Source organism: Durio zibethinus, chromosome 20, assembly GCF_047325235.1.
Source record: "Durio zibethinus cultivar Kanyao isolate XHJ-2024 chromosome 20, ASM4732523v1, whole genome shotgun sequence".
Taxonomy (NCBI): Eukaryota; Viridiplantae; Streptophyta; class Magnoliopsida; order Malvales; family Malvaceae; genus Durio; species Durio zibethinus.
The window spans coordinates 4,122,987-4,147,662 of record NC_143181.1 but is presented as its reverse complement, the minus strand read 5'-3'; the positions used below and the strand labels follow the sequence as shown (position 1 = coordinate 4,147,662).

Here is a 24,676-nt window from a genome sequence, read left to right as displayed (position 1 = left end):
GATAAAATAATATTTTATAAGTTCATTAAATTCAATGTAAATACATCAATTTGAATCAATATAAATAAAGATGTACCGAATAAAACCCAAAAATTCCTTATCACCAAAAATAAATAAATTCAAATAGATACAAAAACCGTTTTTGAGAAACTATTAAACTAATAACGTAATAAGAAGAAATTTTGGAAAAACAAAATAATAATACGAAAATAGAAATGAATGTATCTTTTTGTTTACTTTATAGTAAAAAAGCAAATGCTATACAACAACTCTATGTGCAAACAGCTAGAGCTCTATGATAGGACCAAAGGTGAGGAAAAAGCATGCCCTCTTTTGATGCCCCAATAATGGGTAACCTTGCAAGAGCATTGAACCCTCTAAAAACAGAACAAGCCCCAAAAAAAGGGGCCCATTTCTTATGTCCTCCATGGGGCATATCTTGTTCATTGCCTCGAGTCAAGTTTAGCCCATTGCCCTTTTTAGGAAGAGCAGGATTAGCAAGAGCAGAGAAAACTCAATCATAAACTTAGGAGCCGTCACACGTTCAAGAATTGTCTCCCACCTGTAAGTTCAACCAGTAGATAGCTGCTGATAAAGCCTGTTGTCCATTTCAGGGTTTTAATCACAATCAAAATAATTACTAAAGGACCCAATGTTACCCAACAAATGTTCAGGCAACTGATGCATGCTAGAAAATTCCAAATCCATAAATTCAACCAACTGCTCTGAAGGTTTTTTTTTTTTTTAGTTTGTCAAGACCGAACCCTGGTTATTAGAACTACAAGTTTGTATTCTACCAACAGATCACACGATTAATTTAAAATCTGCTCGGAAGATAAGATAAACCATATTCTAAAAAATGCAAACGAGGAACATGACAACATTCACAGGGATAAGGTCTGCTATCGCCTTTGGTACATGTTGATGCCAAACAGCTAGTTCATGAACAGTTAAGATCATGTAAATAATTGTATTATGCCTAGAACAAATGTGTCAAAATCTGAACTCATCAAATTAATGATGTAAATGAGTGAAATGGAATTATCAGATAAACATTATTGAGATGTAAACTTACCAGTTGCCTTCAACAGTACTGTCATTTTCATTATTAGTTTCCTCCCCTGCAAGTTCTTCTAAAATAGCTCGTTGCCGGTCATTTATTGCACTGTAAAGGGTGGGGGGAGGGAGGGAGAAGAAAATTACAGCATAAAAATTAGGAAATGTGTTTTTTCGGAGAATCTACATTCCACCGAAATCAGGCTTCAAAAGTAATAATCATATTAATTCATTCCAGTATTTTCACATTAATACAATATTTGACAAAGATACATAAAAAATAACCTCAGTTCTGGCAAACAGGTTACAGTGTAAAAGAAAGTTTTCATACAGTATCAACAATAAGCTCATATGATGAACACTCACATCTCAAAAAAGCAATGGTAAGGGTAACAACAACTCATACAACAGTATGCTCTGATATATTTGGACTGACAAGACAAATGATAGCAGTTACCAAATTATCAACCACAATTCAAATAGGGGGTTAGAACAGAGGCTATAATTTACAATTAAAAATGACCCAAATGGAGCAAAGGACTGGCTATATTCAAACTTTGATTCTTCCAGCTCATAAAGTCTGGTGCTTGGCTATAGGAAGCACTCCTGTTTCTACACCATTTTAGATTTTATTGAAAGAACTTGCTAGCCATGACTTGTAAGTTGATAGTAAAACTAAAAACAACTTATGATCACTAAACTAACAGGAGATATCGAAAATGAGTAATTATACTCGACAACTATGATGAAATTTCCATTTCCACGAGGCAGAAATGCCCAATATCAGCAGAGTTAAAAATCAATAAGATTGAGCATTTTCAAGGCAAATAATTCCCACAAATCCACTTTGACTGGTATAGGCTGCTTAGCTTTCAGTTTATCTTTTGATTAACTAGTTTATTGAATTAAAAAGGTCTGAGCAGATTATCCAACTTCACTCTGTATTAAAGGAGAGAAAAAAAAATTTAGTAAACTTTGTAAGTATTGTCACCAGGGCAAAGTTTTGGGGCAGAACTCATCTTAATAAGCATCACCATAATTTTCCTAATGGCAGCAGCATAATATACTCACTAAGCCTCACTTCAAACAGGAAGACAACTAGGCATGTTCAAACAAATGAAATATCTTAGGTGCAATGCTCTCCAGACTGATCTATATATCTTCAAATCATCAGACAAATGTAGGGATAACCAAACCAATATTATAAACTGGAATAAGCTAAAAGAAGCTTACGTAGGCAAATAAACACGGAAACGCACATACTGATCTCCATGGTGTACTAGAAAACCATGCTTTGGCAGTCCTACAGGAACTCACAAGGAAAACACATTTATTGCGGGAAATCACACGGGAGTAAATTCAAGCAGCGCCAAGAAATAGGGAGAGGAGGTGGGGCAGTAGGAGGGAATGATTAAACATACCTTTGTCTCTTAGAACAAGAAGTTCTCCATGTTGACATCCTTTTGGTATCTGAGGACACCATAATTTTAAAACACAAAATGGTTAACGTTGAAAACATTGATTCAGGTGAATTGTTAAAAATTAATAAAAATAATAGGTTCCAGACACGGGCCAAAAAAAGAAAGACAAGGTACCTATATCAACATAAGAAATTCATGCCAGGTTTTCATACATTAACAGGTCAGAATCATGATAAGACTAAGACTCACGTCCAATAATCTTTAAAGATTCAGTACTTAATTTTGCATAACTAGACTATCTCCTCTAACACCAGAAAATTTACACATTTGCTTTTGATTTTTAGTAACTCTTACCGTAATGCACAAACAAAAAAAAGAGTAGAATAAAATCAAAAGTATTACTTTTACTTGAATCTTCCCCGACAGTGTTGGCACCTCAACTGTACCACCAAGAATTGCCTGTAGGAATCCAAACATCAATTATTGATAGAATTATTTGGATTCTGTTTGCAAATCTATAAAGTTGTTCAACAAGGTATGACAGACAACATAAAGTTTAGCTTAAAAAGAGAGCAAGTATGCACACACTTAGAAATCAAATGAGATTTCTTCGCAAATAATAAAAGATAATATAGTATAAGCTTATAAAGAGATCAAGGTGAGATAAACGACATCAGGAAACAAAGCACACATAAAAGTGAAGAGAAAAATAAGAGTTCTGCATCAAATCTTTTGGGTGAAATTGCAAATTTAATCTAATCAGATGGAACACAAAAAGGTGCAGTAATTGCACAGCACAAATTCTTACTTGAGTAAAGCTAATATTAGAGTTGACATAAACATCTGCACCATCTCTAACAAAGACAGGATCTTCTGCGACCTAGATTACAAAAGCAAAGTTCAGAAAGCAAGGACAATATATATCTCAACCAGCAACTAGTAATTAGCTATTTACTTCTGTACTAGCCTATTTGGTGTCCTCAAATCATCATATTTTAGCTTCAGATAAAGGGGCCTCGTGTATGCCAGCTCAAACAAAATGTAGACATAAATCAGAGGACCAGAAATTTTCAAATGCAGAAATAAATCTACGGTTGCACATAATTAACCTTAAGCAACCAAACTTAAGTGAGATTTCTAAAGAAATAAGGCAATGGACGGAACTGCACCTTTATTCTAATGAACAAGTTACCAGGTTGGCTTCCTCGTCGCCTAATATTACCAGCTTCTGGAACACGTATTGTATCTCCAGAATCCACACCTAATCCATTTTTTAGAAGAAAAGCAACAAGAATCAACAAACTTAATGCTACTATCTTAAGAAACACATCTTTTGTGCAGTAAAGATAGAACACTTATGCAAACAAAGGTTTCATCATAGAATTAGTTTGATATTCTTGGATCCATCCAAACCGCATAAACTAAAGGTAGTACTTGTCGTAGAGATAGGTTAATTAACAAAAACTGTATTACTTAGGAACCACTTACACTCAAAAACAAATAAGAAAAGGAAAAAAAGGAAATAATATGATAGGATCTGCAAAGCCAACCTTAGATAAAAAGGAAATAACTGTAAAGATTATCTTAAAGCTATGTGCTAAACCATATGACAAATCCATGTGCAACCACTTTCCTTATGTGAACTGCTACTCATCCTTCTGAAATTGATAAACTGTTTCATCAAAGACAAGCATCTAATATCTACCTGCAGGTATTGTAACTTTTACTTCTTTAACACCTTCAACAACTCCTGATCCTTGGCATGACATACAGTGTTCCTGGATCATATGTGTAAAACCCTTTTAAAATGGCGTACAAGTAAAAGAAAAATAGGGGCTGAAAATCACTTCAGACCTTGATTATTCGTCCTGATCCTTTACAGGTGTTGCATGTTGATGTAAAAGGAGGAATTGCAACCTGGTTAATAGTTAATATAGTATAATAAATAAAAGGAAACACGTATTATCTTCAAAACTAAACCTTATTGGAAGGATTTATACACTAATCACCATCAAAAATAGATCATCAAAAAACTCACTGTCCCTGTGCCTCTGCAAGTTGGACAAACTTTCACTTTGGCATTAGGTGGGTAGCCACGCCCATCTGCATTTAAACAAGGCAAGAGAAAACTATATCATCTATAAAGAGGAAAGGAAACAATCCTTCAAACAAACGGAAAGTATAGAGAAATACAACAAGATGCAGGAAAATATTTGCAATAAATTAAGCACTTCATTTCTAACAGTAAAGAGAATAAATAGCAAATTTTAAAGAAATGAAAATTGAGAAGTAGAAGGATTAATGCATGCAAAGACGACATCTGTGCTTGATGATTCTTGAACAAATAATTCTAAAAAAATTTTAGCTCCCCTTACCGCAAGAATCACAAGGAACAAATGCGTCAAAACTTAGATCCTTTGTGCATCCTTTAGCAGCTTCAGAAAAAGAGAGCAACAGCTTTGTCTAAAAAACTCCAAACAGAACATATTTTAACTTGAAAATGTAAATTGTGAAGTTAGGAGAAAAATTCCAAAGAGAAAAATGTATTTACCTGGATATCTGGTGCAAATTGATCCATCTCGTCTTCAAATATCTGCAACATCAAGTTTCGGCATTTTACAAATCATGACAACCAATTACATGAAGATGAGAATAAAAAGAGGGAACACCGAATACCTCAGAAAATATCTTACAGAATGAATCAGAGAAGTTTGTTCCATAAGTATATTTAAACCCTTGTGCACCACTCGCATCGTAGAATCTAAACCCTTCAGCATCATTTGCACCATATTCCATGTCTTCTGAACTTCTAGCACGCATCTTCTTCGGAAAGATTCAAAGTAATTCAATTAGTTCAGAAACCACATACATTAAAATGCAGATGATTTAAAAGCCCCATCCAAGTAAGACTTGGTGGCAACCATTGCCTAAGTAAGACTTGGTGGCAACTATTGCCTAAGCACCAACAGTAACAAAAATGTACCAAAGTTTCACTTTCTGGAGGGGGGAAAAAAAAGCAGCAACAACAACAAACCAGGAAAAAGGGGATGTAAGTGTTACCCTGTCATATTCTCTCCTCTTTTCTGAATCTTGCAAAGTCTGCAATTAACCACACCAAAAGGATAAATGGAAATTTTTTAACAAGATTTAAAAAGAAAATCAACCAGAATTAGACTTTTGCATATGTTCTGTCATTGGGAAGGACAAAATTTTGAGATTAACCAACAACTACAAAACTACAAACCTTATAGGCATCTGTTATCTCTTGAAACTTCCTCTTTGCAGAAGGATTATTCTTATTTGCATCAGGATGGTACTTCTTGGCAAGCTGCATATCCAAAAAAATAACCCCCAAAAAACCCCCAAAATGATTTCTATGTATTAATCAACAAAATTATATCAAGAACTTATTTCAGAAGGTGCAAAAGCCAACATCTATCTACTTACCGCACGATAAGCCTGTTTAATCTCATCTCGAGTAGCATTTTTGGGCACTCCAATAATTTCATAGTAGTCTTGTTTAGCAGAGCAACATGACCCTAGAAAAATGCATTAAACTAAGAAAAATTGAATTCATCACCAAAACAAAAAAATGAAAACCATTTAAAAATAACCTGTTGCATGGAAATAACGCTCCCTCAATGGCATTCCTGTGGCCGTAAAATCAACAGGTTTTCCAATACCAAAACTGCAACTGTGTAATGCTATAATGAAAAAGGAGATAATTGTTACTATTAGTCGATGAAAAATGTGCATTCAAAAATTACACTGAAATCGGTTTTAGAAGTATGCGTGGAATACCCCTTTCACGATTTAGCGATTGGAATAGAGTAGAAAATTTCGTAACCCCACCGCCTCCATCAATCGCCGATTCCACAGGCATGGTTGAAGCCCAATGCGGTCGACACTGCACGTCCAAAAGAAGAATGATTTTTCGAATTAAATTGAAGTTAAAGAAAAATTGGTTAAGAATTTGTGTTGAGGGCACTTACTAGCCTTAGCCAGTTGAATCTTCCCATTTTGGAGCTGAAAATGTTATGTAAAATTAATCCTTGAACCAACTCTGAAGGCAATTTAAAGGAAAATTTGTTGAAATATTTAGGCGTCAAAGGCAATAAAAAGAATCAAACGAGTCGTGTTGCTCAAGTAAAAATATTCGGGTCGATTCGCCGGATTGCAATGGCAGCGACAAGCCTACGAGCGCCACGTAAAGGCAGCTATGCGGCCCCGAGTTACGCGATGGCGATGCCAAGTGTGGAAACTGCTGCTACCAGTAGCAAGGTAAGTCTAAAAGAGGAGTATTTTGGGTTTGAAATCACCATGGGCAAGTGGAACAGCAGTGCTTCAAAAAAAAATCAGGTGGATTCGGGTCATACGAGAATTCGAGGATCCGATTATTTAAAATTAAATTAGCTATATTATTATTTATTAATCAAGTTGGCTATATTAACTTTAAAATTTAATCGCGTGTACCCTTTGAACCATTCACGTGTGTCAACCAAAGAATATAGAACCAATCGAAGCCGCGTATTCAGTGGGTAGGGTCGACTATTTTTTATTTTTAGCTTTAAATTTTTATATCATATTAATTTTTATATTTATATTTTAATAAATATTTTAAATTTATTTTTATGTTTATTTAATGAGTATGAATAATTGATATATTCATAATTTTTAAAAAAATAAAAAGAAAATTTTTATTTTTACCTTAATATTTAGATAATTTTTTTATAAATACACATTAATATATTTTTAATAAAAAATATTAATTTTAATTAATTTAAAATAATAAAATAGATTATTTAATAAAAAACTATTTATTAAATATATATTAAATATAGATACAGTTCAAATATTATATTATAATCTCCATCCTCACATTTAATAAAAATTAAAAATTATACATATTTTTATATCATTTTTATAATATAATATTTATTTTTATCTCCGTTCAAATAAAAATATAATTTTTTATTGAGTATCGGTTAGATTAAAATCACGAAAACCAATCCGACGCTAAAAACTAACCACATCAACTATCTTCATGAAGCCGCTGCCAACGGAAATAACCCCTCAAAAAACCAGGTACCCGACTGAGACCCGGATTCAGAAAACCTATTTAGTTGAGACTACAAGTTTTCTGATACAAAAGGACTTTTCCAATCTTCAAATCTCTCGACCCGGATTTTGGCAATTATTTACTCACGTAATCTCGCTAATTCTTCCCTTCTTTTTTTTTTTTTTTTTCCTTGGATTATAATTTTATTTATTTAATATGAATATATATAAATTTATTTTTTTAATTTATATTTAAATCTTTAAAATTCATAACATATATAAAATTTATATTTATTGATTTGTTATTAAAAATAAATTTTTTGAAAACAACAAAAAAAATTATATCTTTTCTTTTAATATTTTTATTTACAATAATATTTATACACTTATAAAATTATATCAAATAAAAATAAATTATATTTTTTTAAATAAAAATATATATTATTAAATGATAAATTAAATAATAAAAAATATTAACACATTTTCATTTTAATAATTATGACTAAATTATTATATAAAATATGAAAAGTATTAGAAAATATATACAAAAGAAAAAATAAATTGAAAAAAATATTATTTTTATAAGAATTAAATTGTAATAATAATAAAATTGCTTAGTGATAATTAAGATTAAATAGATAATATTTAAATTAATTTTTTAAATTTTAAAATGAATATAATAAGTGATAAAGATAATATTAAATTTTTTATATTTATTTAAAATATAAATTTGATAATTAGAGGTCAAATAGATATAATCATTTTAATAATTTTATTATTTAAAGATTTAAGATAAAATTTTTGGAATTTTCAAAATCTTATATAAAATTGCTTGAATTTTTAATGTTTTACGTAAATTTTTTTAAAAAGATAAATTTTTAAATCAAGATAAAAAATATTTTTTAAAAATTTAGATAAACTTAATATTTATAATTTTTAAACATGTTTAAAAGATTTTGATAATTAAATAATTTTTTAAAAAAGGTTATTTGATAAATAACTAAAATTAAAAAAAATCCATATTTCATATTTTTAATTTTAAAATTGATTTTATTTTTAATTATAATTTGAATAATTTTGATATTTGAATAAATTTAAAATTATCTAATTTGTAATTAAAAGAAATCATTTTATTATTTTAAAAAATTATTCTATGTTATTCACATAGATGTCTATGTAATAAATTTATTTACGTATATTATTATATATATATATATAAGATATATTAGATTTGGGTCTCCTTTTGTGGAATTTGAGGGATTTTTTTGCTATGTTTAACGCAATATTTAGATAAATATTAATAAAATAAAGTAAAATAAAGTCTTTTAAAGAAAAAGAAATGATATATATGTACATCTTATTTTGATAATTAAAATTAATTAAGAATAACAAATGAAATAAATTCTAACAACTATTATTTTGATAAATAGTAAAAAAGAAAAAAATTTATTTATTATAATAATTTTTTCCAATTAACCTTTCATTGCTTTTGATTTTAAAGTGTTCATGGATCATGATATATTTATTATCTTATCTGACCTCACAATTGTTGTTATATTAATGGTTTTTAATCAAATAAAATAAGAAGATGTTTTTATAAATAGGCATTAATGGATTTTTTTGTTATTGTCAAAATTTCAGTACACTATCACTTTGACAATTTATCATCTTAACTAATCAAACTCAAATTATAATATATGATATATAAAAATAAAATTTTTTTAGTTAATCTGATATCTCATAAATCCAAAATATATGTCTATTCATATTAAATCATTTATCAAAATCAAATTATCAAAAAATTATAACAAAAAATTTTATAATGAAAGATACATGTGAAATTTACTTGAAAAAAGATATGATTTTTGAAAAAATTACAAGAAAATTATTATGTGATTAGATTGTTTTACTAGGTTTTTAGTATTAATAAAAAAATAAATATAATAATTTTTTTATAAAAATAAAAAAATTTTAATTTTTTTTTTTTAGCTTTTCTCTCAAATTGAGGTATTAAAAAGATAAAGATTATAAGAAAAATAAAAGATTATTGAATTTTCATTTTTTTAATTAAAAATTTATTACTAACAAGTGATTGACTTAATCGATTAAGCTCGTCACAAAGAGGTATTTGGTTTGAGTCATGCTGGTGGTCACTTGTTGAGATCATCTCGAATGTATATCTGTAACTATTTATTTTAGGCTGTCAAATATGACACATCTTATCGTAACATGCGAAACTGAACAGCCGTACTCAAAAATTTTGATTTCAAAAAAAAAAATTTTATTCAAATAAAAAAAGAGCTTTTCTATTTTCATTATTTTCATTTCCTTTCTCTCTTTTCTCTTCGATCCAAACATAGTATAAAGGTTCGTTGTTTGCCGTAAATTTCTGATTTTTTTAAAATTTTATTTTGGTGGTTGGATTGAAATTTTTGAATAATGATAGAATAAGGTTAGGATTTTGATCTCGGTTCTACCTGGTTCCCAGTGAAAAAAGCAAACAGGACCGACATTCAGTATCTTCACTTTATATTTTAAAATAAATGTTCCCTTTTTAATTAAATATGAGCATTTTAAAACCTTGACTTAAATTGGGGACTCGCAGCATGTTGTGGCTTAGTGAATCAAGTTTTTATTTTATTTTATTTGCTTTTTTTTTTCTATTTTTCCTTTGTTTTTTGATAATCATTTTTTTATTTACAGGAAAAGAAAACAGAAGATCTTGCGCAATAAAATTGGATGTTTTCGTTGATAATCAGTATTTTTTTTTCTGAAACTTAAATGTATCCAGGGTGTAATTTTAGATAAGTCTGTTTGAACTGATTCTTGACTTGATGAGAAAGAAGAGGAAAGGAAGTAAAACCGATGATGCATCTCCAGAGGTAACCAACAATTTTGCATCGATTTGTGATTCCAGATCATCTAACATTAGGTCTCACTATTCGTTAGAAGATTATGCCAGGATAAAAAAGAGGTGCAAGGAAGATGTAGTTGCACCTCCTGTCGGCTCATGTAAAAGTTGACCTGCCGGCATTGCTACTGCCCCACCTTGCGGTGCATCCTCTTTGGTGCCTCCGGGAAGAGGCCTTAAGAGGAAGATAGGGTGCATTGAGGTAATTACACGAATTGGTAGGAAGAAAAAGATTGAGGATGATTATGCTAAAGGTGACACAATTGGCCAAGGGAAATTTGGGTCGGTTTGGTTCTGTAGGTCTAGGACTAGTGGAGTAAAGCTTGCGTGTAAAACCCTGTATAAGGGAGAGGAGACAGTTCATAGAGAAGTAGAGACAATGCAGTATTTATCTGGCCATCCTGGGGTTGTGACTTTGAAGGCAGTGTATGAGGAGGCAGACTGCTTTCATCTTGTAGTGGAGTTGTGCTCTGGAGGTCGTTTGATTGACCAAATGGCAGAAAGTCAGTATTCAGAGCAATGCGCTGCTAATATTTTTAAGGATGTGATGTTAGTCAGTAAGTACTGTCATGAGATGGGTGTTGTGCATAGAGATATAAAGTCGGAGAATATTCTTCTCACAACTTCAGGAAAGATAAAGCTGGCAGATTTTGGTCTTGCCATGAGAATTTCCAATGGTGAATATCTCACACCTGCTTTGAAGAATATTACCTTCACTTTTTATTGATTCTTTTAAATTCTTGCTTTTTTTGTTATCTTGCAACTCAATGTTCAAATGTTTGGAGACGTAGAGTTTAGTTTGTATGTTCTCATTGTTTGCTAAGTATGGTGACATCTTTATTTTGAGATTGGCTGCAAAATGCCAGTCTAACATATGCCTGAAGGAAGAGGGAGAGGGAGAAATAAGTTGTTGCATGAGACAAGAAGACAAATCTTCCTGTCTGCTTATTGATGAAGAGAACCTCAGTTGTTATCCGGCCTGGAAGGCTGGAACATTATATATTTTCCTTTCTATGGCCATGTCTCGGTTGGTGGCAGGAACAAGAGAATTTGCTGAAGAAAAGGATTAACAAAATATTATCTTTCAAGGTGCTTAAATTTATATTAAATAATAGTAAAATGAATTCAAGCATTAAAGGAGTCTACAACTATCAGTAATATGAGTAGCGATTGAGGATTGTTGATATCTGTCTGAGAGCACGGGAGGGACTATGGCCTAGTTTTAGCCTGTCCAACCACACAAATTTGTAAAACTAAATTATATTATAATTGCTAAAAAAATTGAAACTATATATTTACTGGGGCATACAAATTATCGTCCTTGAACTACAAGTCTCTCAGACTAGTTTATTTGATTTTAATTTCAATGTTCTCATGTTCTAAATTGTTATATCTAAAGGTTTTTACTTTTTAGCTATTTCTTCCCCCTTGAACATTCTTATGCATAAGTAAATTTGATCATGCTAAAAGACACTAGCATATTGCCTTGGGAAAGTTCTGCTTAGTATCTGCTTGTCTCCTTTTTAAGCTATGCCTAATGCTTTGGTGATACAATTACCATTTACTACAGGTCAGACTTTGTCTGGTTTGGCTGGAAGTACGGCTAATGTTGCACCTGAGATTTTATTGGGAAATTATTGTGAGAAGGTTGATATTTGGAGTGCTGGTGTGCTTGTACATGCTCTTTTGATTGGTGTTCTTCCATTTCAAGGAGACTCCTTGAAGGCAGTGTTTGAGGCCATCAAGAATGTAAAGCTTGATTTTCGCGCAGGGATGTGGGAGTCTGTATCCAAACCTGCATGTGATCTGTTGGCAAGAATGCTGACAAGGGATGTTTCATCACGGATTACAGCTGGTGAAGTACTAATTAAGCCCCAACTTTCTCTTTACTGGAAACTTAAATAATACATACACATTCACCAGAAGTTTATGAATTAGGCTTGCATTCATCAATGAATCATTTAACTTTGCTAATTATAGTATTAAGTTGTTGATTCTTGAGCCATCATACAGGTGATTCATTAATATATTTTCATCTTGATTTTTTCTTTCTTAGTATTGATTCTGCCACTCGTTATGTTTTTCTTTTTCAATATATGTAGACTTTATTCATTCTTTTTACCCAAACAATCTGTTATTTGATTAGCAATTTATCTTAGGTCTTGAATAGGGGCTAACATTACAATTCTTGTAAAAGCTTAATCATTAGACTTCACTTGCTGACATTCTAATTGTGTAATTTCAGGGCATCCTTGGATATTGTTCTACACTTAGCACTCATTAAAGACATTATCCACCAAATCAAAGTCGAAGAATCAAGTAGGACCTTCCAAAATACCAATTTTCCTGGATCCAAGTTAAGTGTGAGGAGGATATATGGTGGTTCTCATAGTCAGGGTCCACAGCCAGTCTTAACGTCCAACAGTTCAAGCTGCGAGTCAGAGGAACAAGATGAAAATGGTGTGGTGGATGTGCTTGCTGTGGCAATTTTCAGTCTGAGGATTTCTGACCCAAAGAGGAGCAGACTTTATAGTCCCACAGGACCTATAGAGCAGCAGTGTTCATCTAACCTGACAGCTAACAACCTCTATAGAGCCCTTTGATCCTGCTGATGCAACTAACATGATTATCTCCACTGTTTTTTGAGCTGGGGATTGAGAATTAACCTGCCCTGGTTGCCATTTCAGTGGGCAAATGATACTTATGGATGAACTTAACATCGATCCCGTGACAATGGTGTCATCTCTTAGCAAAGCTTTTCGTCTTCCAAGCCATGGTGTTAATTTGCTCTAGCCCGGTTACAACCACTGACCAGAAAGAATTACTGTACAGATTAAATAGATCCTTTTAGATCACTTTTCCTTCTCGGTTGTACTTGTGCAGGTGTGTGTTAAGTCCGGGGATATGAAAGTTTCCATCTTTAGTAACATAGGTAAGTTGTCGCTGAAGAAATGTTCATAGCCTTATAAAGATTTGTTTCAGTGATGAGGTCTGAAAGCAGTATAGCCATTTCCCCTTGAATGCTCTTCCATCCTGGGTAACTTCGGAATAAGAAGGTAAACAATTTTAAGCATGAAATTTCCCTTTCTTTTCTGGGAGAAAACATGAATACAAAGGCTGGCTAATACAATATTGTCAAGGTTAACATGCCCTATGCAGGCAATCATGATTAGATCTATCAATTTTATGTGTAAAGCATACTTATTATGTTGAAACTTACCAACTCATACCATGAATATAATTATTATATGTAAAGCATACTTCAATAAAAACAATTTCATCCAAGTGTTGTAAAGCACTTTTAAAGCTGCAGCATGGACCATATAAGCATTCTTTAGAACTAGGGATTAATATGGCAACAATATCTCTGGTCTTGGACGATAGAACTAATGTCTCACCGCGGCATAAGAAAAACCTAGAACTAATATTTTCCTAGTAGTCATCAAGAAAGCTTTAGACAACCAACTTTACCCAAACTGTTACCGGCATTTAGACACCATTTTCAATCGCCAATCAACATGCATTCATCAGTCTCGCAAACTTCATCTTCTGGACAATTTGGACCACATGTAGACAACAAAGAAGCAAAACAGTGCAAAAAGAACCACATGAACTATATGGTTTGAACCATGCTTGATTATGCTCTTGTTCAGTTTCCTAATGTTGTTCTTCACCCCTGCTTGAGCTTTAATCATGGTCAGTTGCTGTCATAAAATAAGATTGCACATTTAGAAAGCTGAAAAAAGAATTTTTACAAATATAAATAACAAAGCATTATGACCTAGATTTTAAGTAATGCAATGCTATCTTAAAGGGAAAATTGCCATTAAAACAATGATAGAACTCATTCTGGATGCATGTGTGTACATGTGCTTAATAAAAGGGGCATCAAAGAAAGAGGACAATGGCCGTAGATAACAGTTGAAATCATCAAAGGGTTAATTATCAAGAACAGCTTCCTGTTTTCTTTTGCACTTAGCCACCATCACTTGATGCCTGATAGCTAACAGGACTTTGCCTCCTTGTCTACCACAAAATAGAAAGAGATGGAGGGAAAGAATGATTGGATGAATTATAGAACAGCAAAGTACATTAAATTTAACTACCATAATTAAAATGTGCTTGCCTAATACAATATATGAACAGAAGAACAAAGAGCATGTTTCCTACCTATACAAACCCTGGGTGGAAAATTACTTCTAACAACTTTAGATGAAAGAGGAAGATCTCATCACTATCTTTTACATAATAGAGAAATCACATGATAAATACATTGTCAGACGTGGATAAGCAAGAATTAACATTTCCCACTTTTTCAGGTTATTTTTCAACACTTCCATAGGTCAAATGGTTCAAAATTTTATTCCCCCTTCATTTCACTTCAGTATACAATACCGGGTTGCAATTTTATAATAAACCCATCAAATGTGTATGACAGACTACGGTGGTGATTCCTCCTATGGAACCAACAAAACGTCGTAGCAAGGACATAGCATGCTAAAAACCATAAAGAGAAAAAATGTGAAGCAAGGGTGCATTTAGCAGTAATAAATACCAGCTGATCTAAAAAGTCCTTCTGAAATTTTGCTTCTGATCCTATCTCTTGAGCAACCTGCACCAATACTTTTCAGTAAGAACCAAGTAAAGACAACCTTTAAGATTCACATGAATCAGCCAGTCAGAGCTAAAGACATTAATACAAAGGAAAAATGTACCCTTCTCTTCCCCCTCACAACAAACATCTTTGCAGCAAGGGTCAAGATATACATCCCCACAAGAAATACAGATGCAACTCCAATAGAAAAAGGAGTAACATGTTAAACACTATTAGAACATATATTTGATATTTATCTTCATTGTTCTAGTTTCCAATTTCTTTCCAGGAAGGAATATAGACCAAAGCATTAGCAAAAAGATTATTATGACATGTGCTAAAAACCAAAAGATATCCAAATGGATGACAGGGTTTCTTCTAAGGAATAAATTAAACTCAATTTAGCTTATTTTGTTAAAGCCAAACAAAACAAATAGGAAAATTTGCATCAAAATATCAGTAAGATCTTGTTCAATTTTTAAGAGCCTGAATATCATTTATGCACTTCATCCAATAGAAAAAAGCAAAAGGGTAAAAGAAAGTCCCTAAATTAAAATTCAATAATCATTCAAACTACTATCCTATTATAATTATTTCTGTCCAATGAAAGATATAATTGAGTGAAAATAAATATTTAAAATTTCAATTTATTCGAAATTTAAATTCATAGCTTGATTTATTACAATATCAAGGGCTTAAATAATTATTAATCTTTTATTTGAGGGTTTTTAACCCTTTTACCCAAAAAATAAAAAATAAATAAAGATAAAATGAATCATAAATATCAAATTAGAAAATAAATAAATAAATCTTACATTTCTCAATAATTTAACTTGGCTACGAAGACCGGTGATCTCATCGTCTAAATCAGCATGTATAGGATCAATCCGCAATTGTATTTCATCAGAGCTTGCCACCGGTCTCGTGCTTAAACCCTCCCTATTTCAATGTTAACAATAATCAAAATTAGCTCCGATAAAAAAAATTTTTTTTTAAAAAGGAAAGTTAAGAAATTCTAAACCGTTCAATTCTGTGATTAAAAATTAATTAAATCGAAAGAATTTCAAGAAAACAAACAAAATTATAGAATTATACCTTGATCGGTAATGTGCGGCACCGCCGTAGAAAGAATCGCCACCGTTTCGATTCGAAGTTGACGCCATCAAAACGGAATATATAAATTAGCGAAGAACTTAAAAACAACAATGGAATTCCGAGTTAAGGAAAAAGAAAATTGACGCAATAGCTCGCCCGATTTTGAAAGTCTCTGGAGTCGGCAATGACGTAATCGAAATCTAGTTTTGCTTCTCCGGATGTACTTAAAATTTATTTTCATATAAAGAAAATAATGACTCTGTCGATAGAGAGATCCACCGTTGGTTTATAATCGTGCGGCGCTGGAAACTTCTATTTTCCTTGTTTTTTTTTTCGTCCTATCTGTTTTATTTACGCGTGACCCTGGATCTTTTTATGGTCGACATTCTGGCTTTGAATTTTTAAGGCTCGTCAACTATTTCATTAGATTCCGGATTTTAATTCTAATCATTCTAATATATATATTTTAAAACTTTTAACAATTATGGAAAGAAATATAAGTTTCTTTCGAGTTATGATTTAATAAATTTAATATTATAAAAGTTATCATAAAATTTTGACGTAATTTAATTATAATTATAAAGTTTTAATTAAAATCAAATTTATTTAATTTAAATATTTAAAATAAAATTTATCTATTATTATAAATTAGCATGTTGAGATTGCCATTAAATTACATCAAAATTTTATAATAATTTTAATAAAATAAAAGTTCATAAAACCAAAACTCTTAGGTAAAGTCTCGTATGAGATGATCATTTTAAAAATCATAATAATTTATATATGATAATTAAATTATTATATTTAATAAGCAATTGATAATTTTACATAGTAATCAGATCATTATCTTAAAGAATGATTTAATTTTCATACAAAATAATAAAAAATTTTAATTATTGAGGTGAAATGATATATAAAATTAATAACAATAAATTTTATCTATTTAATATATGAATAAAAATCTTACTGCATTTTAATATTATAATTAATAAATTTTATATTTTCAAACTAATATTTATTATAACAATTTCAAACTATTTTGTATATTTTGTATTTTTTTCAATATTTTATATATAATATAATTTTTTATTTTTCTTTTACTATGACTTTAATATAATCTTTTTTTAATTTAAATATTTTTTATAATTTATATTATAAAAATAAATTTACCTATCAATAAATATATTTATTAATTTAACAATTTAATTATATTTATTATAAAATAAATAATATTACTAATGTTTTATAAATTATTATCTTTAAACAACCATAAAATTATTAATTTATATAACTATTATAATATACATGATTATTTTAATACTTTTAAACAAAATAATATTTGATTTTTAGTAATATAAAACACATTGATTTTTAATGTCTAAGAATTAATTATTATTAATAAAATAAAATTATTTCAAATTATGAATGTTAAAATCACTTTAATAATAAAATCACTCCAATAATTATATTACCACGATATTCTTGCAAAAGATACTAAAACACTACCTTATATCTTTATATAAATGTTGTACCTATCAACTCTAATTTAAATCATGAAATTGAAAATGAATAAAATTTATGAGTGGATAAAAGTTAAATATTATTTATACTACTTATAAAATATTTAAATAAATTTAGTATTATCAATCAAATGAAAATATTCAATTGCGTGCAATAATAAAAAATTAATAAAAATATAAATAATTTCCTTTCAATCAATTTAAAAATATCACTAAAAACTACAAAATAATTATTTGATTTTTTTACTTATTTCTCACTTAAAATTTTTTATTTACTTTTTTTCGCCCATGTAATGACAAGTGGATGTGTCATAATCTTGTATAGATTAATCATGGAATATCACCAAAGAGACTGATTTGAAAGAAGCACAAAATCTTATATCAATTATTTAAAAAAAATAAAAATAAAAATTACTATTAAAGCTTTAATCATCCCCTAAAAATATCTTATTACCTATAAAAAAATTGCTATACATACACAGATAATAGAGTATACTATAAATTTAACTCATATTTCAATAATATCAGAAATGACGTCAAATATCACATATGTTTCGTGCAATGAGGAGAATATAATAATAAATTATTAATTCAATTAATTAAAAAAAATTTTATGAAAAAATTTTAAGTTTGAATTTTATTAGTAATTATTTATTTAGATCATTTTAAATGTATGATTTACATATAATATATTTTATTTTAATTTAATATTAAATAATTTATTTATTTTGAATTAAAAAAAAAACACGTGGAATATTAATCGTAAATGGAAGCAGCGGGTGTTCGCACTCGCCTTTCCTCGTGGGAAACAGGGAAAACGTGAGTAATGAGAGAGAGGAGCGGCTAACAATCAGCAATATCCGACAAATCATAACCGTTCCAATGAATCTTTAAGACTTTATAACCGTCAATTTCTTAGACTTGACTATCCGTACCTTCATTCTCGGAGACTAGTCGTTTTCAATGAGTAGCCTTTTACTCGCACGCGTCAAGCGAGATTCTCAGACAATATTCTCGTCCTTGGTCGGCCTATAATTCTAGCAACCCAAACGCCCCAAAAAAACCAACGGAAACTGATAAAAAGAAGAAAAGAGTCGGGTATTGGAATTTTTTGTTTAAAGGAGAGATGGGAGGAGAAGCTGAGACTTGTCAGGAAACCAAGATTTCTTTGCCTCCGTGGATTCAGAACAAGCGGAGCGATTCTCTAGAAACAGATAGAGAACAAGTGGCCTCAATCAGTGTTAGAAAAGATTGATCTGGTTTACCCTAATGCGCCTTTTCCAGCACAAGGGAATTCCCAAGTCGAAGGGATCTTTGATCCTCCTTACTACGAGTGGTTTCAGTTCAATAAGGTAAACAAATCCTATTGCTCGTTTTCTTCTTAAAATATTTGTAATTTGCATGCGTTTTATCAGGAAAAAATGTTAGTGTCAAGCCCTTTACGTGAGGGTAGAAATTTAAAATGATGGTATAGAAGATCGTCAATAGCATAGGTTTTCTCGATATTTATGCTCTAACACTCAAATTATTGTTGGATAAAAAAATTAAAAAGTATAAAACTTCAGTTGTTTAGTACTTTCAAAGAATTATTTATAATTAGGTGGTGAAGATTAAGGGTGTAATTAAATCGAATCAAGTCGATACAGTAAAAAATTCGAGTTCGAGTTCAACTTTTAATTTGTGGCTCGATACTTGACTCAAACTCGATCGAATTTTATTTTTTTAATTCGAACTCGATTCGTGATCAAAATCGAACTACTCAAGCTCGTTCGATTAAGCTCGATTAATATATAAAAATAAGCTTGATTCTTATATTCGATAAAAGCTCGATTACCTGAACTCGAGCTCAAATTCGAGATCTTTTACAACTATTTTTATTAAATCTAATAAATATTATATTTTCAAAATAATAACAATAATAATAGCAATAATAGCAATAATAATAACAACAATAATAATAAAAAACTTACACAACAACCAAATCCAAATAAATAAAAGTCTCATCAAATTATTCAAATACAACACACAAATTTGCTTAGTCCCATTTAATTTTTTTATTTTTGCTTTTCAAAGAAATATGTATAATTCTTCATCATATTTATTCACTGTAATTTTGCGTCTCCATCTATGCATATTTCTTTATTTTTGCTTTTCATAGCAAAACCAAGTACGTACAAAACAAACCAACCTAACAATTTTAAGATTTCATCTTCATCTAAAGTTTAAGATTTCATCTTGAAAGTCTGGAGCTCGAGTCATGAAATAAATGGAAGGAATTTGTTTTCTCCTTAAATTAATTCATTGCTATGCTTTTGTGCAAAAGCCACTGGTATTCAATTATAATCTAAAATTAAATAACTTAAGGGAAACAAAGAAAAGTAAAAGCTCATGAATTTGTTTCATTAGGTTTCCCTACCAATAATCTGTTATAGAAATCCAATGCCTCTCGAGGTTTATATTTTAAGACAGTATGCCCAGCTCCCTGAACCACACCAACAAAAAAGGTTGAATCATAAAATAGATAGATCAAAACCGAAATTTTAGAAATCTACAATTTGACAATATTTCTCTATTGATGCATCCTAGTTATTATCCTGCTACATTCATAATATTAGCCAAAAAAATGTCCGCGATGTCGTACCTTTATGATTAAAAAGGTCAGATTGTTGTCATAACTTTGAAAATACCTACAAATTCATTAAAAAAAAAATACTAATTCAATTTTGAAGTGAAAATTGAAATGCTTTCAAGTTTATAGAACACAACATGGAAGGCATTGGTTTGGAAAGAAAATAAATCTAATTTATTTGAAAATCCACTAGTAACAGATTCAGGATAAGATAAGATTCCTATTATCGAAATAATAATTTTACACATGTTAAGGGAAGAAATGGACTGAAAGTACCAAGCAATTTGTCCATTGGAAGTCTATGGCCTCCATTCATCCACTATCTTATATCCAACTGATCTTGTCCATGCTCACTCCCGGTGAATGGAACACATATTGTGATCCCCACTACCAGAAAAGTTAAATACACAGCACTTATCTGAGAACATAGACCCAATAGACATTTGCAAATATAATGTAGAGCACTCATTTGTCATGACACTAAAAACTAAACTTCATTTCCCTTAATTTTGAACAAGTAGCTGAAATGGGAGTTTGCACATCATGAAATTCAATCAATTAATGCAGCTTTAGATAAAAACAATGCTCAGGGATTTGGTCAAAGAAAAAAAAATTATAACCACTTAGGGAATACAAAGAAACAAAACAATTTAGGACAACAACCTGACCTTATAAAAACAATATATATTTGTGTTCAAAATTTTAAAATTTAATTTAATTGATTATACAATTATTTTTAAAATATAAAATTTAACATATTTAGATTTAAATTTCAACGCATATAATTATTTTTCAAATGATATAATATGTGGTCTTAATTTTTCATCTCTTTCTCTACAGACTACTCCTATCCAAAATTTACATTAAACTTCGTCTCATTCTAACAAAGAACTTTTAACATAAGATATAATTATTGAAGAAATCTGCTCAAGCTAAGACTAAATCTTATCTCAAATCACCTAAAATAGAAGTCTAAAAAGAATAAACAAGATCAAAAAACAGGTTTGCTTGAGTTGATAATATAAATAGCTATCGTATCGATAATTTCTAAATTGATAAGAGAATAATAACAACAAATTTAAAAAAAAAAAAACAAATGAATAAATAAATTTAGGGTTTTTGAAAAGGATAGGATAATAATAATAATAATAATAATAATAATAATAATAATAATAATAAGGTATAATGAAATAAATACGAATGATTTAAGGCATTGATAAGAATTTGGACTCAAAGTTGAATTGAAAAGGGCGACGCAGCTAGTGGCTAACGAGATGATAGAGATAGGGAGAAAGGAGGAAAGACAAAAAGGAAATAAGAAAATAAAAGTTTAGGGATTTTTAAATTAAGGGTAAGATGATAATTTATAAATAAAATAATAAAAATATATATAATAAAAAAATTTATTAGGTTTACGAGCTATTCGAACCAAATACTAATATGTTTAAACTTGGCTCGTTCGATAAATCAAACTGTTTGAGCTCAGTTCAATAATTATTAAATTAAATTTAAATTTTAATCGAATCAAATCTAAATAATTTACGAATATTAATGCATCATTTATAATTTTAATAAAAATATTAGATCTAAGTGACTCAAGCTTCACATGGTGGGATTAGATTGATATCATCAGCTCGAGGTGAGCTAATTATTAATAATTTAATTAAGATATGATAAATTAATATTTTCATGTGTTGTTAATAATTAGTTGTGGTGACTAAATTAATATAAAATTTTAAATTTTAAATTAATTTAATATGTCAACTCAATCGAATTAATTAAATTAGTTACTGGCTCACATTTTAAGAATGACCATTTTATTCTTGGACCACAAAATGCCTCAAACAAAAAGAACATGGGTTTACTTCTATTTTGTGTTTTGTTTTATGTACTTGCAGGAATTTACGAGTTACACATACTGAATCTAAAAGGCTTATCAACTAAATCTGTGACTTCCTCAAACTTTGGATGAAGCCTTAGCTTGAATAGTTGAGTACTTCAATTCCATCCCTTAAAACTTATGCCCTATTCCCCATAAAAGGGTGTGAATGTGATTAAGATATAATATGCGATATCTTTAAATACTAAAAAATTAAAAAATATATGCTCTAATTATAAAGGTTACCTGTTAGAATTATATATTCTCCACTCTGTTCACCTAAAAAAATTTGGTATCTATTTCTTTGATAGTTTATAGTGTTTTTGAGAGAAATATTAAGAAAAAAAAAAAGAAAATTGGAGAAAGAAAGAACAAAATAAATTGAGATAGAAGTATTATTTTTAGGTCATATTTAATATATAAAATTATGATAAGATAGGATAAGATAACATTATAAATAAGATTAAATTAAATAATATCATTTTATTTTATATTTAATGTGTGCAAAACTTAAAATAGAATAATTTATTTATTGATCAAAATTATCTTTCCTCAATGTTTATACAATTTAAATTATTTATATAATTTTTAAATATGTAATAAGACATATAAATTTAATCCTATAGAATAAAAATAATCTTTTTCACTTTGAAATGATTGAATCATCATTTACTAAGATAATGATAATCCTTTTTATAATTTTATCCATTTTAATTAGATACAAATCAAATTTAATATAAAATAATTATTATATTATCCTATGTATTAAACATGGTGTAAGTATATTGTAAAATTTTCACCTTTTTTCGGGTGGCAGGCTCATCTCTCTATTTTATACAATTCATCAGCAATATCAAAATAGAATATGAAACTGTAATTAATCCAGGTGCATGTCTCATTGAAGGCATCAGTAAAATTTCTTAAAAATAAAATGAAACAGGAGACTGCTGCTTAATTTTTGGCTTGAATGTAACTAACTCTCATTTTCCCAATTTGACCAAAATGGTTCTAGATTCTGGTAAATCTGTTTTGTTGAAGGAGAGACAGATCTCTTCAAACCTTACGGGTTGGAGCTCTTGGAATCCTGCGTAGATCCTGTTGTTATTGATCACCAGAAGGGAGACATTGTTCCCAGATTTGGTAGGTTAATTTATACTATACGCATATTGATCCTTTTGGCCTGACAATAATTGTAAATTGTTATTAAGGATAGGATAAGTAATTGCAAGTACTGAAATTTAAATTCAAATTTGATAAATATTATATTGTAATTATATTTGATAATTTTAAAATATAATATGATGATATGATATAAATATGATACAAATAAAAATATGAAAATAATACAATTTAAAATTTTAATAATAATTATATATAAATTTAATAAAATTTAAAAAATATATATTTTATGTTTTTATATCAACATGAATTAAAAGCACGTAATTTTTATATAAAATATTATACGAATATATAAATTTTAATATTTTATGTGACATAAAAATACAAATTAACAAAGATGATTATACGAACTACAATAAAAAATTTTGAGTTCAATATGTTTTTAGTTATTCATTTGATTGATAGAATCTTTCCTCCTTTTTGTCGGTGTTAATTTAAGATGAAAAAAGATTAGAGACAATGCTGAACTTCTTGGAGAGGATTCAAAAGATGTTGCCTGAGAAACGAGAAAAGGAATTATACCACAAAGAGGATGTCTTAGAAGCATAGAAGAAGAAGAAAAAAAAAGAATCATTTTTATTATCAGCTAATTAGCTTGTGATAGTGGCATAAGGACCGTTCCTACAGGCAAAGTCACCTTGACCAGTATCATGAGCTATCGAGTCTTCCACCAACGACAAAATATCCTCCTCCCCCATCTCCGCACGCCCACCAAAAGGATTGGTGATTCGGAGTGTCATTGTCATGGTTCGAAGGGTCAGGTGGCATTTATTCTAAGCCAAAAAACTTGCTTGTTATTTAGTTCTCCAGTTTTCCATTTTTTACCTTTGCAAACTGGTCATACATATGCAAAAATATGTACTATATGATCAGTCAAAATTACAGTAAAATTAGTTTGGCATTTTTTCTTCAATTTTGTTATGGGTTTATATGTTCATTTACTAAGGAGAGAAAAAAAAAGGAAATCGAAACAAAAATCAATCATGAAATTAAATTTTTACCAATATGTGAAATAAAGCTGATATCTCATCGCTTTTTTGTATAAAGGAAATTGTAATGGATGAAAAAAAAAATTAAGATAAATGATAAAATTTATAAGTATTGAAATTTAAATTATAAAATATTAATTTTTTTAAAAAATTATATAAATTAATTAAATTAAAATTAAAATTCAGTTGTAGTAATAAATACTTTAGTATGACATGTTTTGTCTGAATTTAATTTTCAACTAGTTACCAAGTTAGGCTGTAGCAATAAATACTTTAGTATTTCTCAATGCGAAAAAATTGTTTATAAATTAATTTAAAAAAAAAACCATAATGTTTGTAAAAATT

General features: G+C 29.5%; 2 protein-coding genes, 1 long non-coding RNA gene and 1 pseudogene across 11 annotated transcripts; 2 read left to right on the top strand and 2 right to left on the bottom strand.

The window, feature by feature from the left end:
- Positions 1-80: 80 nt before the first annotated feature.
- LOC111315553 (chaperone protein dnaJ 1, mitochondrial-like) lies at positions 81-6,894 on the bottom strand. Of its 8 annotated transcripts, none has more exons than XM_089749347.1 (19): positions 6,470-6,894; positions 6,279-6,384; positions 6,092-6,181; positions 5,925-6,016; positions 5,722-5,805; positions 5,538-5,576; positions 5,154-5,300; positions 5,029-5,070; positions 4,853-4,940; positions 4,516-4,580; positions 4,332-4,394; positions 4,183-4,255; positions 3,647-3,738; positions 3,286-3,357; positions 2,832-2,936; positions 2,478-2,526; positions 2,290-2,359; positions 1,076-1,165; positions 81-598 (listed from the first exon to the last, which is right to left on the bottom strand). In XM_089749347.1, the coding sequence occupies exons 1-19, from the start codon at positions 6,494-6,496 to the stop codon at positions 571-573; spliced, it is 1,422 nt and encodes a 473-aa protein (XP_089605473.1). In that variant the 5' UTR covers positions 6,497-6,894; the 3' UTR covers positions 81-570. The 8 variants fall into 8 exon arrangements, with proteins under 8 accessions (XP_089605473.1, XP_089605471.1, XP_022773112.1 ...); XM_089749345.1 differs by having other exon boundaries at positions 81-562; XM_022917377.2 differs by having other exon boundaries at positions 2,880-2,936.
- A 2,884-nt stretch (positions 6,895-9,778) lies between these two features.
- Positions 9,779-13,049, top strand: LOC111315552 (serine/threonine-protein kinase PEPKR2 pseudogene; annotated as a pseudogene). The gene is made up of 3 exons (XR_016330695.1): positions 9,779-11,123; positions 12,017-12,313; positions 12,692-13,049. The product of XR_016330695.1 is annotated as a serine/threonine-protein kinase PEPKR2 pseudogene (transcript).
- Positions 13,050-13,673: 624 nt separating this feature from the next.
- LOC111315551 (bet1-like protein At4g14600) lies at positions 13,674-16,394 on the bottom strand. Its single transcript, XM_022917374.2, has 4 exons — positions 16,136-16,394; positions 15,856-15,979; positions 15,002-15,058; positions 13,674-14,150 (listed from the first exon to the last, which is right to left on the bottom strand). Exons 1-4 carry the CDS (start codon positions 16,201-16,203, stop codon positions 13,989-13,991), a joined length of 411 nt encoding a protein of 136 aa, XP_022773109.1. The 5' UTR covers positions 16,204-16,394; the 3' UTR covers positions 13,674-13,988.
- A 2,283-nt stretch (positions 16,395-18,677) lies between these two features.
- On the top strand, positions 18,678-24,255 carry LOC149513061 (uncharacterized). Its single transcript, XR_016330704.1, has 3 exons — positions 18,678-19,007; positions 23,176-23,303; positions 23,782-24,255. It is a non-coding gene; the product is annotated as an uncharacterized LOC149513061 (long non-coding RNA).
- Positions 24,256-24,676: the final 421 nt, after the last annotated feature.